General features: G+C 38.8%; 1 protein-coding gene and 1 long non-coding RNA gene across 2 annotated transcripts; one reads left to right on the forward strand and one right to left on the reverse strand.

Annotated features, from left to right (window-relative positions):
• Positions 1-952: 952 nt before the first annotated feature.
• On the forward strand, positions 953-12,621 carry LOC107834691 (uncharacterized). Its single transcript, XR_001660507.1, has 3 exons — positions 953-965; positions 4,981-4,986; positions 10,141-12,621. It is a non-coding gene; the product is annotated as an uncharacterized LOC107834691 (long non-coding RNA).
• On the reverse strand, positions 9,539-14,404 carry rps15a (ribosomal protein S15a). The gene is made up of 5 exons (XM_007543413.2): positions 14,327-14,404; positions 13,417-13,554; positions 13,235-13,314; positions 12,947-13,032; positions 9,539-9,672 (listed from the first exon to the last, which is right to left on the reverse strand). Exons 2-5 carry the CDS (start codon positions 13,547-13,549, stop codon positions 9,579-9,581), a joined length of 393 nt encoding a protein of 130 aa, XP_007543475.1. The 5' UTR covers positions 13,550-13,554; positions 14,327-14,404; the 3' UTR covers positions 9,539-9,578.
• Positions 14,405-14,699: the final 295 nt, after the last annotated feature.

A 14,699-nucleotide genomic window follows, 5' to 3' on the forward strand; every position in this document is an offset into this window, starting at 1 on the left:
TGCTAAAGGATTACGGGGCTGGGTGTTTTTAGCTCCACACGAGTGCTCAGTCTATCTCCTAAGAGAATTATCCTCCCTCTGTTTTCATCCTCCTTTTATACCCATCAAACAGAATGGGAATCTGTGATAGAGCAAGAGGAGAAAAGGGGATAGACAGACAGGAGGAGAGGGTGAAAGCGAGTGAATTAGAGGCTCTGACACCCAACTAATTGAGCAATCTCCTCTGTGCCCTGCCCAGCCTGCCAAGTTTTAATTAGCAACTAATCAAATCAATATGGAGGCTGCAGAGCGAGAAGCAAAGCTCCCAGATCATGGGATGGCTGCTGGGATCACAGCTGTATGTGACCTTTGCACCTGGAGGCAGCTTTTCGCAGCTCTAAGTGATGAGAGGCTGCGGTGCTGATGAGGGATAAATCTCTTCATGAGAGCTATTCTGAGAGGCTGAGGTAATGATGTCTGGCATTATCCAGATGCTTCAGTGTTAAGACAATTAACTACAGGAAGACAATGATGTGTTGTCTTAAAAAAATGATAATGTGCAAAAAAGAGAGAGAAAAGCTAGAGTTAACAGTTTGGAAAAGATAAAAGTGTGAGCAGTAACATCTGCTTTGTATCTGCAGAGATTTGCAAGTAAACTGCTGTTTTGTTCCGCCGATGACAAATGCTCTCGCGCGCGCCACGTTCCGTCAGGCACACCTGCCCTTCGACGGCCCTTGAAAAAGTGTTAATTACAGAGAAGCCCGGTGCAATGTTTTGCACCGTGCCAGACACATCCATATATAGTCTAGAGATGAACAGAAGCTTTTCCCCTGAGCCCCAGCGAAGCTGTCAACACATCCTGACCTCCCCTGGAGGCGGTCAGCTGGGTCTGATGTGCGAGAGCTTCCCTCGGGCTGCCGCTGCAGTTCGAGCTCCCCTCTGTCTGCTTATTATGAACAAACACGAAGACACAAAAACCTTCATACGTTGCGTACCACATCATCGAACAACACCCCGTAAACCCGCCGAGACGATGTACCCAAGCGCAAAAGCTGTGTTTCATTTCAGACTGCTAAAAAAAAATATATATATATTTTTAAAATTTGCTTTCAAGTTCAAGCTGAAATATATGTGTGTACATATATGTCCTGTACAAAAACTGAGCAGAGTTACAACCACTTCAACTCCATTCAATGACGTTTAATTAATCCCAAAGGGAAAAGAAATGTGTTGTTGTGATTTATATGATACACCATCCTTCAAAGAGTCGTAGACAATGAATAGCTGTGGGCACAATAGGTTTCCTGTAGCAGTCAGTATTACAACGGCTCGGAAGAAGCCTCTAAATGAAGACACTCTGTCGCTGTTTGACAGCCTAATGAAGAAGACGCTCGTAGCGGTCTGTAATGTTCCTCGTTTCATGAAGAGTCTTCCTTTGCACAATCACCTCCAGAGCAGAACAAACCCGGTCTTCTTTGTCAGAAGACCGGGTTTTCTGACAAAGAGCTAAAGTGAGCTAAAGAAGCTAAAGAAGCACAGTGTTCAGCTTCTTTAGCTCACTGACTAACACATAACAGCAGAGGAGAAGATATGCAACATGTTGCTGCAAACGGTGAAGGAAGTACGGTCTGCTCTGTCCCTTCAGCTTCGCTGTTGCATCTCCAGTCCTGTATGCACACTGAGGTATTTATACTCCTTCACCACCTCCACTTCTCTCATTCCTCCTCACTGGATATTTCTACAACCTGGACACTGTGAAAAACACATCCTTTCACCTGTTTTACTTGGCAACGACGTCTGAGAACACTCAATGAAATACACATAACTAGAAATATACATAATTATGAAATACTTCTGCTCTCAAGCCATGTTCAAAACATAAAATCACCTGACTGCTTCAATAGAGTCTTGTGTATTCAGCACAATACTATGAGTAAGTATTCTTTTTTATTTTTTATTTTCTTTTAATGCAGCAAGAGTTTAACTTGGCTTTTCTGCATTTATTTGTTTCCACAAATGAGCAATAATGTAAGAGAGAAGGGATGTTGTTACACTAGAGCTCACGAGCTTAATTGCAAAAGCATGCAGGCTGGGAAAAACAACCACAAAATGCTTCTGCAGCAGAGCACTAAGTGGTTGGACATGGGATCGTTTAACATAAAGTTCAGTTCCTGCGTATCCGTCTGCATTCAGACAGCAGAGTGTCCTTGAACATGTAACTGCAGCTCACAGATAAAGCGGCATATTTCACGATGGCGGGCTGAATTTTTAAACGAAAGGCGAGGAGCACATTTGCTGCCCTTTGTTGTAAGGTAAAGATTAGACAACGTGGTGCATAGAAAATGAGATTTCCATTTATTTTATAGTCATTCAAAGATAAAGCTGTTTATCCCCTAATGGTCTCAATTCCTCTAAACTGCATGGGGAAACGTTGAGACCATTAACATGTTGAGTAATAGTCTCTGCCGCACATAAGTCTTTTTTTTTTTAAACTGTATAGGTGTCTTCTTCCTGAACTAAACTCTCATATGCTGAGGACATGGGGGAGAAAAAGACTTTTATTTGTGAGATCCGGAGAATATGCAACCTTCAAAAAGATGATTCACCACTTGTGAATAATATAGGATTCCCAGGGATGGCAGATGTCTGCCTGCAAAGAAAACAATCAGTTTAACACAGGAAAAGGCTGTTTACATTTAAAACTATTTTTAATAAGCCATGCTGCAGCCATAAAACAGTCATTTCTAACATTTGATTAATGTGAAAAAATAAGAAGCAACAGTAAATGGTTAAGAGTTTAATTCGCTGTCTCGGGCTCTCGTTTCAGCATCTGTGCTTTTATGCTTCGTAAATGAAGGGAAAACTGAGTTCACCTTTAAATCATAAGTTTCCTAAAACCTTGTCATTATGCATACATTAGCATTTAGCTGAGAGCAAAAGTGTGCTAGAGCAGCTAGCAAGGCTGTCCACAATAATCCTTCTCTGACCTGCTACTGAAAGAAGAACCACAACGATTTTTATTTAAACGTCATCTGAAGTCAAATGTTATATTTTAATCTTGCGATTCTAATGAATCGTAAGATTAAATGAATCATCCAAAGAAGTTTCTTTGGTCCAAAGAAAGAACAATATTGTTTGGGTTATAGGGCGTTTAGCAGATTTATTGCTTATTAAATGAGGCTGTCCATATTCTGTTTGTTATTTAATTAAGCTGCTTGACATTTTCTTCCTGATATTAAAAGGGGCTGGGTGGAACTTCATAAAATCTGTTTTTTAGCTTTATGTCATGATGTTATCCGCTCATCGAAAACATACTTGAAGTGTTGCTTTGATTCTTTTAAGTACAGATCATCTATCTTGTTTTATAGTGTCAGGACATACTTATAGTTTATTAAAACTGTAAGTAGTTTTTATAAACTTATAGTTTTTTACAAAAATATATGTGAAAAACGTATAATTTTTTTAAGAGTTAAATACTGCAGCTTTAAATTGACAGTTCAGCCTTCTTTTTTTTATTGGGGGCTTTTAAAAGCTTATAAGCAGTTATTTTACCTGAAAAAAGAAAAAAAAACTTCTTATTGTCATTTGTAATACATCAGGATGAGTACGTCAAGGAGGCTAAAGCTAACGGTCGCTCCAAGAGGAGCCAAGACCGCCATCTTAACCCTTTCATGCATAGTAGTCACTACAGTGGACAGCTATCTAAAAGCCATTTTCTTGTGGTTCTTGTGGATTTTTATGTTATAAATGCACACAGACCACTGAAGTGGACACTAACGCATCATGAAATACACTATCAACTACTGGCCATCAGCTGCAAATGCAAGAAATAGCGTTACGCAGAAAGCCAGCACCTTTAGCAACGTTCTGTTGTGGCTCAGTAATAAAGAGTGTTACTTACTGCCTGCTGGACAACTGTCAAGTCAGCAGTCTGTGAGGTGACGCTAACATTTCTGTATCAAAGTTTCCATTTTTAATTGATCTTATGTAAAATTATTCATTTTCTGAGAAACTGGAGTTTGGGTTTTTATTAGCTGCATGCCGTAATCATTAAATTTAACAGAAATAAATGCTTAACACTTATCGCTGTGTGTCTAATGAATCTATGCAGCATCAGTTTCACTTTTTAATTGAAATATAATTAACTTTTCTATGATATTCTAAATATATGTACACTCTTAAAACACTATCTTTTGCTGCTATATTTGATCTGTGCAATGTTTCTCTTTCAGATGTACTAGAATAAATAGGGTTTGACTTATTTATTTTTTATGTTTTGGTTATTTCTGGACGGGGTGCAAACAAGCAGCGAAGCAAGAGAAAGCATCGATTTGCATATTCTCCTTGCATAATCAATGAAGACGAAGGTGCAAAGCTACGGCTAAGCCATCTTTAGACACAAAAGGGATTGTGTTAATGCTGGTTATGGAAGTGTTAAGTCACATTACGCACTCGCTGTTAGTTGTTTAAGGCTAACAAAAGAGCCTTTCTTATTTACTGTGGACTGAACTGAACGTTGCCCGTAGTGGAGTCCTGCGCTGTAATTCCCCCTCAGTGATTTATGGCGGACAAATCAGAGAACTAATTAAGAAAGCCAGAGTCTTGCGTGCACCTCTTGGCCTCCGCGCTATTATATGTACATTAGCAGCTTGTGCTCATTGCCTGCTAATTAACCATTGCTTAGCATGCAGTGAGGCTAGCGGGACGACTGCCGCTTCGCCTCTATGCCTGGACAACCCAGGTGTTTCTGCACGGGATCCCAGGGAAGCCAGATGCCCTTGAGGACAGCAGCGAGGCACTGCGGGGCAGAATGGATGGCCACATTCACAGCCACAAATTCTCCGCCTCTTAACTCTCTCATTCATCATATGCACACTGGACAGACCTCCGTATTATAAATACACCAGCACACATATTCACTCCACCATTCTGCACTGTTGTAAATAAGGTGCACAGACAGAGATAGGATAGGACGGGGGGGAAGAGAGTGAAAAACATTAGATAAGAGTATCAGGCGGAAAGGACCAAATGACAACGCCCCGCTCCTCTATTTTACCTTAAAATGCATGAAGTCAGACTGAACCGCGAAACAGTCCACTCTGTCCCCCACAAATTGTACATTTTTCCTATCTCCCTCTCAGCTGGTCACCGTCCCCCCCACGCCTCCCCCCACTCCCTTCCTTTCTGAGTTTTCTTCAGGCCCCTTTCAGATATGGCGTCTGTCAGAAATGTCTTGGGTGGTGGAATAAATCACTCGGCAAGAGGAGAAGAAGCAGAATACACAACATGATCTCACGCAAGGAAGGATAAACAAGATGTTTCTGTGTTGCTGCAGAGGCACCGTCGCCTGAGAGCGTGCTATATTGCAATCAGAAAATCACTTTTTACGTTGTTTGCTCAGATGGAAAGGTTCTTGTCTGTTGACTTTTTTTTTTTGTAACAGATTGAAAGTTTAAATTTCTCCCCCATTTTAAAAAAAAACGGTTAAAATTGAAACATATAATTGCTTCCGTTAAATTGATTATCTAATTTAATATCAAAAGGGATCTTTCACCCTTTTTAATCTTGATAAGAAAAAAAAACTATATTAAACATATAAATTAACTGAGCAGATAACTGTGTAATTTATATCCTATTTCCGATTTCTAATAATCTTTTTTTGTTTTTTTCCGGTTTCACTCTGTCGAGCCAAGTGACATACAATAGCAGGAAACAATTCTTCTGAACAAATCACTGGTTCATACTTTTATTGCAGATTCAGTATTAATTTGCTTATCTTTAAAGCGATCTTAATTACTCCAGTTGCTTGCCAACCAGCCTGATCTGAAAGCTGAACGGAAAACCTGAGTGTGCATTTCTACTGCCCTCAAGTGGTCAGCAGAGGAACTGGACCAGGAAGCTGATCGCTATTGGTCATCCTGACACCATCTATTACCCAAAGAGCTGCTCTGGGATCTGTAGGAATGGATGCAAAAACAAGGGATTTATAAGTTTCTACACTCGGACAGTCAGTCTCTTGTAGTTTCCTCCGGAAATAGATGATGTTTTCATTTAGACCCGCAGCATCCACTGCAAACAGCCTTTCTGCTTGCCAAGAGTTTCAGCATTACAGTTCGGTAACTGCTAAAAGAGCACGTCGTTTCACAGCGTTCTCATTTTTCAGCCCTGGGCACCGAGGGGATTACTTAAAGGGAGAGAGAAAAATAAAATAACCTGTCTTCAGAACGACAGCTTGGAAGTGGACAAAATGTCAATTATGAGGAAAATTGCTTCTGTTTGAATTCTTTATGGTGCATTTCTGTTCCTATAACTGTAATAAAGCAGTAGGTATTCAGAAATGTTCCTGTTATGTCAGTGGTTTTTAACTAAAGGGATAAAACATCCCAACGGCCATCAGCTCTGTGATTGGGAGGTTTTCATTTAGGTTTGGTTAGAAACTAATCAAGTTTACTCGTCCACCTTGCATTATGAATTACGAAAGACATACAACTAGCAGTTTAGCCACCGTTTGTGAAGTTGCAGCCAGCAAACACGGCTTCCCGTTCTTACCTAGAGGTGACCTGAGCAGCTATTTGAGCGTTCTTCCTCACGTCGGCCATTTATTTTTCGGTATTAAGCTCCAAGTCTTTGATTTTGGAAGGCCCCTTTGCCATCATCGTAATCTTTTATGTTCTCCACAGGTTCTCAGGACTCTGGCTGGGTCACTCCAAAATTACATAGAGTCAGAAGAAACGTGTTGGTGAAATTAAAAGACTACTTTAAAACTAAATCTGTCTGCGGTGTGTGGATTGATGATTGGTTGATTTTTTTTTTGTGGAATAAACAGCCTTACTCCACCCACAGAAGTCCCATAAAAAACATTGACAGAAAGCAATCTTGCCACTGAAGAATAAACGTTTGAATAAGGATGATATAAACCCGGGTTGTTGTTGTTTTTGTTTTTTTTAAATTAATGTTTGTTCTACAAAGAACACCAAGTACACAACCAAGCGGTAAATGTTCCCTGATCTCGTTATTTCAGTATTAATGTATTAATGAGCTCCACATCTCCTGCTCCTCAGCGGCAGATCTCTGAAACCTTCGGGGGCATCTAAGCTGACATCTGGTGAAGACAGATGAAGACGTCCTGGAGGCTGCCAGGCTGAGGACCCCAGCCTCCAGATGCACACTGACACACTAGCATTGTCTTCAAAGGCTCCGTCTCTGCAGACGAAATCCACAGTGCTGGGGAGTTTTTCTGAGTTCGAGGATTCGTTAATTTTTCCCCCCCCATTTTCTCCAACATCCTGAACATTTTTGAATACAGTGTATACTAACATATTGCATGTCTTTAATTATAGTAAGGTCTGAACTGTAAGTTTCCCAAATCCTGACACAGCACAATAGAAACCGGCTTTCCGTTTTATCAGAGCTTTGTCCGTTTTTAATGTCTATAACTCTTGGTAAAATAACTTAATATAATTTAAATGGGAGCTTTTTTAATCCACAGTTTGTGAACTTTGGTACTTTAATTCTGTTTATGAAAATAAAAGTTTTAGTGTTTTGTTTATAGTCTCTCAAGAGGACCTACTTTAAAACCCACAAATCCCGCACCGCTTGAATTTGAAATTCAAAAAGTAGCAAAATATCCCTTTTTGATATTTGAATGAATTTGTATTCATTCAGTCAGTAAACCAACATTGAGAACAAATGGGTAAAATGTGGAAATCAAGGACACAGAATTGAAATATGAATCACAGCACCACATTTTGTTATTGTTCTTTTGAAAACACAAGGTGAGTGAGGTTTGAACACTTCATTTTGTACATCAAAACATGTCTTGAGTCAGCTAGTCATCTTTGACAGTTTCCTCTACAGGTTGAGATTCAGAAAGAAGTTTTGTTTCCCCAAGTTTTTTTTTTTTTTTAAACTATGAAAATCTGAATACTCTAACAGTATTTCTTGTAAATCTTTGGGATTTAGGCAATCCCAAAGATTTCAAAGTTGAACTTATTTCCTCCCCGTTTACTCCTGCTATTCTTTTTTTTATTGCACAACCAGCTGCCGTCAGTTTTGACTTCTGGTTTTCTTTTCCATATCATGTTCAGTTCTTTTATTTCGTTGATAGTCATCATGTCATCATCACTGGCACCATTAATCGTGACCCATCCATGTGGCTTCTGCTGCCTTTTTCCAGTAGAAAGTAGTGTTTTTCTCTTAACAGAATTTTTTTACTTTGAATAACAACTTCAATCTTCCTTCCCCATAGAAAGCACTCCTAAACAAAACTATTTGATTTTATTCTAGGATATCATCAGTTGATGTGTACATACATATAATGAAAAATACTGACCTCTCTATTCTTTGTGAAACTATTTGATTCAAAATATGAACATGCTAGAAGCAGAAGATAATTATACAAAACAGGCTGACCTTTCTTAAATATTTAACTTGATTATATAATTTTATGCAGATTTATTTTAATTACCGATTACTAATTTAACTAAATGGAAACAGAACTTTTTTTTTAACCTTTCATCTGGTTTTATTTATTTTTTTCTTCAAAATGAAGCATTAATGTCATTAAAACTTAAACTTCTGGCTTTTAAGTGGAACAACTGGACGTGGAAGCAGTTTTTCATCTTGTAACAAGCACGTCTCAAAAGGGTTTTTATTTTTAAAGGCATAGAAACTAAACAGTGACTTGGATTTTTAGAAATTTGTGTGTGGAGCTACACAAAAGTGAGACATTTTACTTTTTTTCTGCATCTGTATAAAACAAAACAAACTACTTAAAACCCATGCATCACCCCAACACAAACCCACACTCAATCATCCCCTCGCGCTCACCGATAAGGGAGCCTTAAAATGACTCTGAGCTTATTTTCCCCAAACCTTCAACAGAAGAAACGGACAAAGTTGTTTTTCCCTTTACAAGGTAGCTCTTAAGTGCAGTAAGCCCATGAGGGAGGCCATCCGTTTGTGAGCTTTTAGCGCCGGAGCTTTTGGACAGAACTGTTACATTAGCAGGCTGTTACTGCTTCCCCCCTCAGCTTAATGCAAGGTCAGTAACCAGAGTACAAGAGGTTGGGGAGAAGACAAAATACACCGAGGATTGCAGAAAAGGTCACACTGGTGAGATGATTGCAGAGCAGAAAAAGAAAAGACTCTTTTTACAAGCGATTAGCAAGAGTAGGGAAGAGGCAACAGCTTTTAATGGCCACCGGTGGGAAGAAAAGCTACAAAAAAACAACAACAAATGTTCAGTCTACATCGTGGAGATTAGTGTGTTTATCGATGGGACCCTCGAGGGATGGACAGACATTTTTTGGAAGGGTTTTTGCATTGCAGGAGTCTCTTCTTTTGGACACCCTCCACTAAAACTGTTGGGCTAACTCAACTAGATTAACACCTACTAAACCAAAAACCACAGGCTTTTATTTAAACTGTTTTACTTCCTAATGAGCTGTTGCTGCAAAGCTTTCTGTAGTTTAAAATCTTCCCTGCCTAAAGATCCCACAGCTTCCCCCCTCAGCATCGGCACTTTTAAATAGTTGAAATAAGGCACAAAAAAACAAGCAGCTTTCTCCTGGCTGTTTTTATTTGCAGTTCTTTACATTTTAGAAAAAGAATCCAAGGATTTTGCCTCCTGTGTGTTTCCGTCTGGCCTCTTCGTGGTCCATGATGCCAGCTGAGGTGGTCAGCACAATATATCTGTGGACAACAAGGCAGGAGTTCAGAAACACTTCAAGTAACATAGTGAGCTGCATAGCCCAATTTATTTCACCAGGAATCCGAGGTGATAAATCTATATGCATTTAACATACGACTGAATATGAATCATCACTGTAGGTCAAAAAATGAACAGTGGAGCCAGTTTAACGTGATACATTGTTTCTACACATTTTTCAATGACAAAAACTTTTTCCCCCCACACATCTCTATGTCAGCTCCGTCTCAAAACACTGAACGGTGTCTTCTGCATTTCTCAGACTGAGAAACCGCAAATGAACTTTGGCACTCTGGTAAATTTCTCTTTTAAAAATATAAATGAATTACATTTTTTAAGTAAAACCAGCTTATGAAGCAAGTTCAACCTAAATTCAAAGTTGCTCACATATGTAGTGAATTTGATTTCTGAATCAGTAAGCCAAGAACCAAAGTGTGGATGGGTGAAATAAGACATTCAAGGATACATAGGAATAAAAGTCATTCCATAAAAACTGTGACACGTTCATGTACTAAAGATGATTAGTTAAGTTTAAAGCAACCCTCCAACACCTTAAATACTAATCTTTGGTTGAACTCAACATGGTTTTTAATTAACATTTCTTCAAATTCATAAACTAGTAAAGTTTTCCCATGAAAATACTGAACTTATATTAAATTGACAAATTCCTCTGCAAACAAATGAGGTGTGATTGAAAAACACCAAATTCAGAAAGCCACAAGAAAAAAAAAGTCAAACTCCAGACCCAAACAGAAAGACTGAACCAGGCTTTAAGACAAACAGCAACTCCTACAAAATCCATGTAGTTCAAACCACTGAACAGCAAGAGTTTGACTACATACGCCTAAAATCGAGCGGTGCAAAGCAAACAGCATCACAATATTGGTGAAGAAAATATAAAGCCCTGCTAACAATATTTGTGAGGATACTTTATTATAATTGCCACGCATTCACACTCTACGTATTGATAAATAATACATGGATGGGCTCCAACCACCCTTACTGCCAACACCTCACATATATTTTTAGCAGCTGAGGGACTAACGCTGGCGGAGAGAAGCAGAGACATTGTGTTATCGGAAAGGAGGAAAAACAACCAAATACACCACAATTTCTAAAAATTATTTAATTTTCCCCAGACTTCGTGAAGTAATGCAGTAAAGATTGCACAGTTTGTAGCATCAAATCTAGACAGATGAGAAAGTGCACATCTCATGGAAAACCTCATGTCAAGTTTAAAACCGTTTAAAACGTACAAATTTTGCTTTTGCTTTTTTTAATTGTCAAAATACTTAAGTCAAAGATTACTTTTACAAATTAAAACAATTGCTTGCAGTAGGGAAGGATTGCGATTTCTTGCAACTCAACCATCACATGCTTTTGTACTCTTTGCTCAGTCAGAGCCACTGGAGAAAACCTCACATTATTCAGAACTAAGTATATTTAGAGGTCAAATCACCCCTCCAAGCCAAAGTGATTCAAATTTCCTGCTGGTCGTCTTCATCTGAAGCTGGTTGAGATTTTCTGGTCTTGAACTGAAGCTGAGTGTGAAGTTTAACAGAATATATCTGATGTCTCGCAGACAATCCAGGAAAGTGAAGCTGATATGTAAAATTTAATCAGCGTTGCATGGTGTAAATAAAAACTTACATTAACAGCATCTACTATAAAGTGATTAACGCTCTACATGCAAGTAAGAACAGATTTCTGCTGTTAATTGCATGATCTAATTACCAAGTTTTCATTAAACTGGCCTGTTAACAGGATTGTAAAAGGATGAAAAGATGAACAGCATCAACCTGGTTCTGGTGCTACAGCTGACTGGATGGATTCTGATTTGAGTCATTGATAAAACAGAAGACGAAAAGCGAGTGCTGGCAGTGTGTCTATCACTTTATAGAGATCCAACGGCAGATGAAAATATGTTTTAATAACGCCCTAAAGATTTTAGTCGGTCCATGTTTTCCAACAGTCAAAATGTCAGAAAGCACATGCTTATCGGTCAATTCTCTACTTTAAGACAATATCTGATTCATTTGAAGACTCACAGAGGAGTGAAAATGGTCAAAATCACACAATATGACTGTTTAAATGGAAAGATAATGGACTTAATGTCAACTGTTTCAAAGCTGAACTTTTCTCTTTGTAATTCACTGGTACTGAAATCGTTCGGTTGACATTAATTATGCTTTTTAATGACAAATGCTCAAACACGAAGCCCCACAGTTAAGATGGAAACCCAAATGCTGCTAAAAACATTTGTTGATTTTTTTTTACAGCAAAACAAGTAAACAGCTGCTGACAGATTCAAAGAGACACAATGTTCTTAAGCCACCAAGAACTATTTATCAGGCTGTAGATGTGGCATCATTAAAATGTGTCCATCTGTAATGGATTCCTTTCAGATCCACTTTTGGCAAATACATCTGAGAACATTATCAGGGAATAAAACAAAAGACCTAGGATGACTTCTATTGTCCAGGTTTTAGATATCCAAATTAATGTTTTTATTGTACAAATGCATTAAACCATGACATATGTACTGCAGATTTTGTTTAGTTTGCTAGCCCAGGAAAAAGAAAGGACTTGGCAGAGTTAAGTTCAGTTCAGTTCAGTGAGGCAATAAAGTAATAAAACTGATCATTAGACACAAAACCACCCAAGAAAGGCTGCACAAGATTAGAAAAACCACAATAGCAATTGTTTAGTGTGATGGAAATATCTGTTTCTCTAAGTTCTCATTTTACTGAATTCCTCAATCCTCTCATGTGTCAGTCCGATATTTTAAACCTCTGTTAGGTTTAAATCATCTGTGAGCATTTACTGTGTTTAGGCTCCAACCAACTGGCTTAATATATCAACATGTAATGCGCAAGTTTATTGTTTGTTTTTCAAATAATTTCTGCTGATTAAAAACAAAAAAAACTAAACCTCAAACTGCTTGTTTGTGCACACAACCTTGGCTATATGATATAAGCACCATATTTCATCAGAGCTGAGCCCTGCTTTGATTTCTAACAGACTCGATGGGACATAACCAATAAAAACTGGGACTAAGTAAAAATCAGGACAGTCGTTGGAAAAACAGACAAACTCAAAGACAAAACAGAGCAGGGATCACATAAGTGTGTCCATCTTAACGCCACAAGATTTTATAAGTGTCCAAAACTCGTTCATCTAATCAAAACGTCTGATTTAAGAGGCGTGTTTTTCCCCTCAGGTCCAGTGAAAGTCTGAAGAGGACAAAGTGATTCTCACCCAAACTGTCTTGAAGGCAGCAGGTTGTTCTGCCACTTCTCCAGATCCTTGAGCTGAAGATCAAAACGTGGACTAATCACACCACACTGAAAGAAAAACACATCGCTGAATTATACGCCACAATAAATAGAATCCGCAAAGAAGCACAGGATTTAACTTTACTGTCTTATTTTAACGCAGACTATACAGCAGCACAGTGCATCGATTCAAAAACACTGCGACAATCTATTACAGAAACTGCCTTTGAAAATGTAACAGTTTATTTCTGCAGGGTAGGACTACACTTACCTTGTTCAGCCTGCCCGTGAGATTCACAACGATTTTCCCGGCTCTGTGGTCGTCAATGATCTCAAACTCACCAATGTAACCTGGAGGTTTCAGTGGGAAACAATCAGCTTTAACACTCTGCTCCACATATGGAGGGCTCCACCAGTTGAACTCCTCAGTCATACACACACGTAGTCACTCACCGTGCTTCATCATGACGGTCAGAAAGCGCACAATAACCTTGGAGCAGGGCCTGATGAGGACCTGGCGTTTCCCACGCTTCTCAGCATTGTTGATGCTTTTCAGAGCATCTGCGAGAACGTTCATGCGCACCATGATGCCTGGAGTCACAAACAAGAAACAGACAAATTAAAGTTGTGGAAAGCCCCATCTCAAAAGTCCTCAGAAGTTTTCTTATCTTTACATTTAAAAAAAAAAAAAAAATTCTCATGGGACATCAATCGTTTAACTCACTAATGCAGCAGACAAAATACAAACTATTTTCTTTTCAGAATGACCTGTACATCTCAAGAGAACAAGCTTAATAGCAATAGCTCATCATGTAGCATCAGTGAAAGACTTGAGATTTACCAGATATTTAGACATGTTATCCTGATATGACTCGGACAAAACACTCACAATAATTATGTATTTTAAACAGGCAAGGTCCGTGTAAACCCGAGCTTCCCAGCAAAGCATGGTCCACTTTGAGTACCCAGCGATGCTAGCTACCTTAGCCTTCTCCACTAACAGGTAAAAACATTCCCGACACGTAACGTTGATAAATCTGCCAAGAGCCTGTGAAGTGTGTGATAAACAAATATTTATGGCGAGAACAAAAGTTTTTCCGTATGCTAAAAAAGGAGCCCCGTCACTACTAAGGACACTAATGGCTCTCTGGGCGGCTTGAACGCACCGACTCCCAGGGCCGAACAGAGGAGGAAATATAACAGGATAAATGTCCACCAATAGCTTTATTAACTTGGTCGATAATCTTCTCAGATCATTTTTATGTGCTTCCACTTTGAAAAGGGAAGGTTCAGTGAATATCTATCTCACAGATGGCTTAGATTCTTTAAAGATTGTAACTGAGTGCAGAAAAAGACATCTTACCGGTTCTGCAATATGGCGGAAAGAGGAAGTAGAAAGAAACGGCGTTGCATTATGGGAAAACAATCCAAGACTTTTTTTTTTCTAAAAGGCGCGACGACCCAAAACACCACGAAATTACTGCATTTTCTCGAGTTACAAGTCGGACACTGAGAGTATTTTGCATTTTAATTAATATCCGAAATATGATCAACTGCATTTGTTAATGTCAGGTAGATATCATCTTTCCAAGACACCGCCCTCTAGAGGATAAGAGGACTAAAGAGAATATTGTCTATCCAATGAAACGAAACGAAAATAGTAATATTACTGTCAAAAAAATTAAATAAGACGAATTGTGTGGTAAAAAACAAACAAAGAAACATGCTGCCTAGCT

The sequence above is a fragment of the Poecilia formosa genome, unplaced genomic scaffold, assembly GCF_000485575.1.
Source record: "Poecilia formosa unplaced genomic scaffold, Poecilia_formosa-5.1.2 Scaffold11, whole genome shotgun sequence".
In the NCBI taxonomy this organism is placed as follows: domain Eukaryota; kingdom Metazoa; phylum Chordata; class Actinopteri; order Cyprinodontiformes; family Poeciliidae; genus Poecilia; species Poecilia formosa.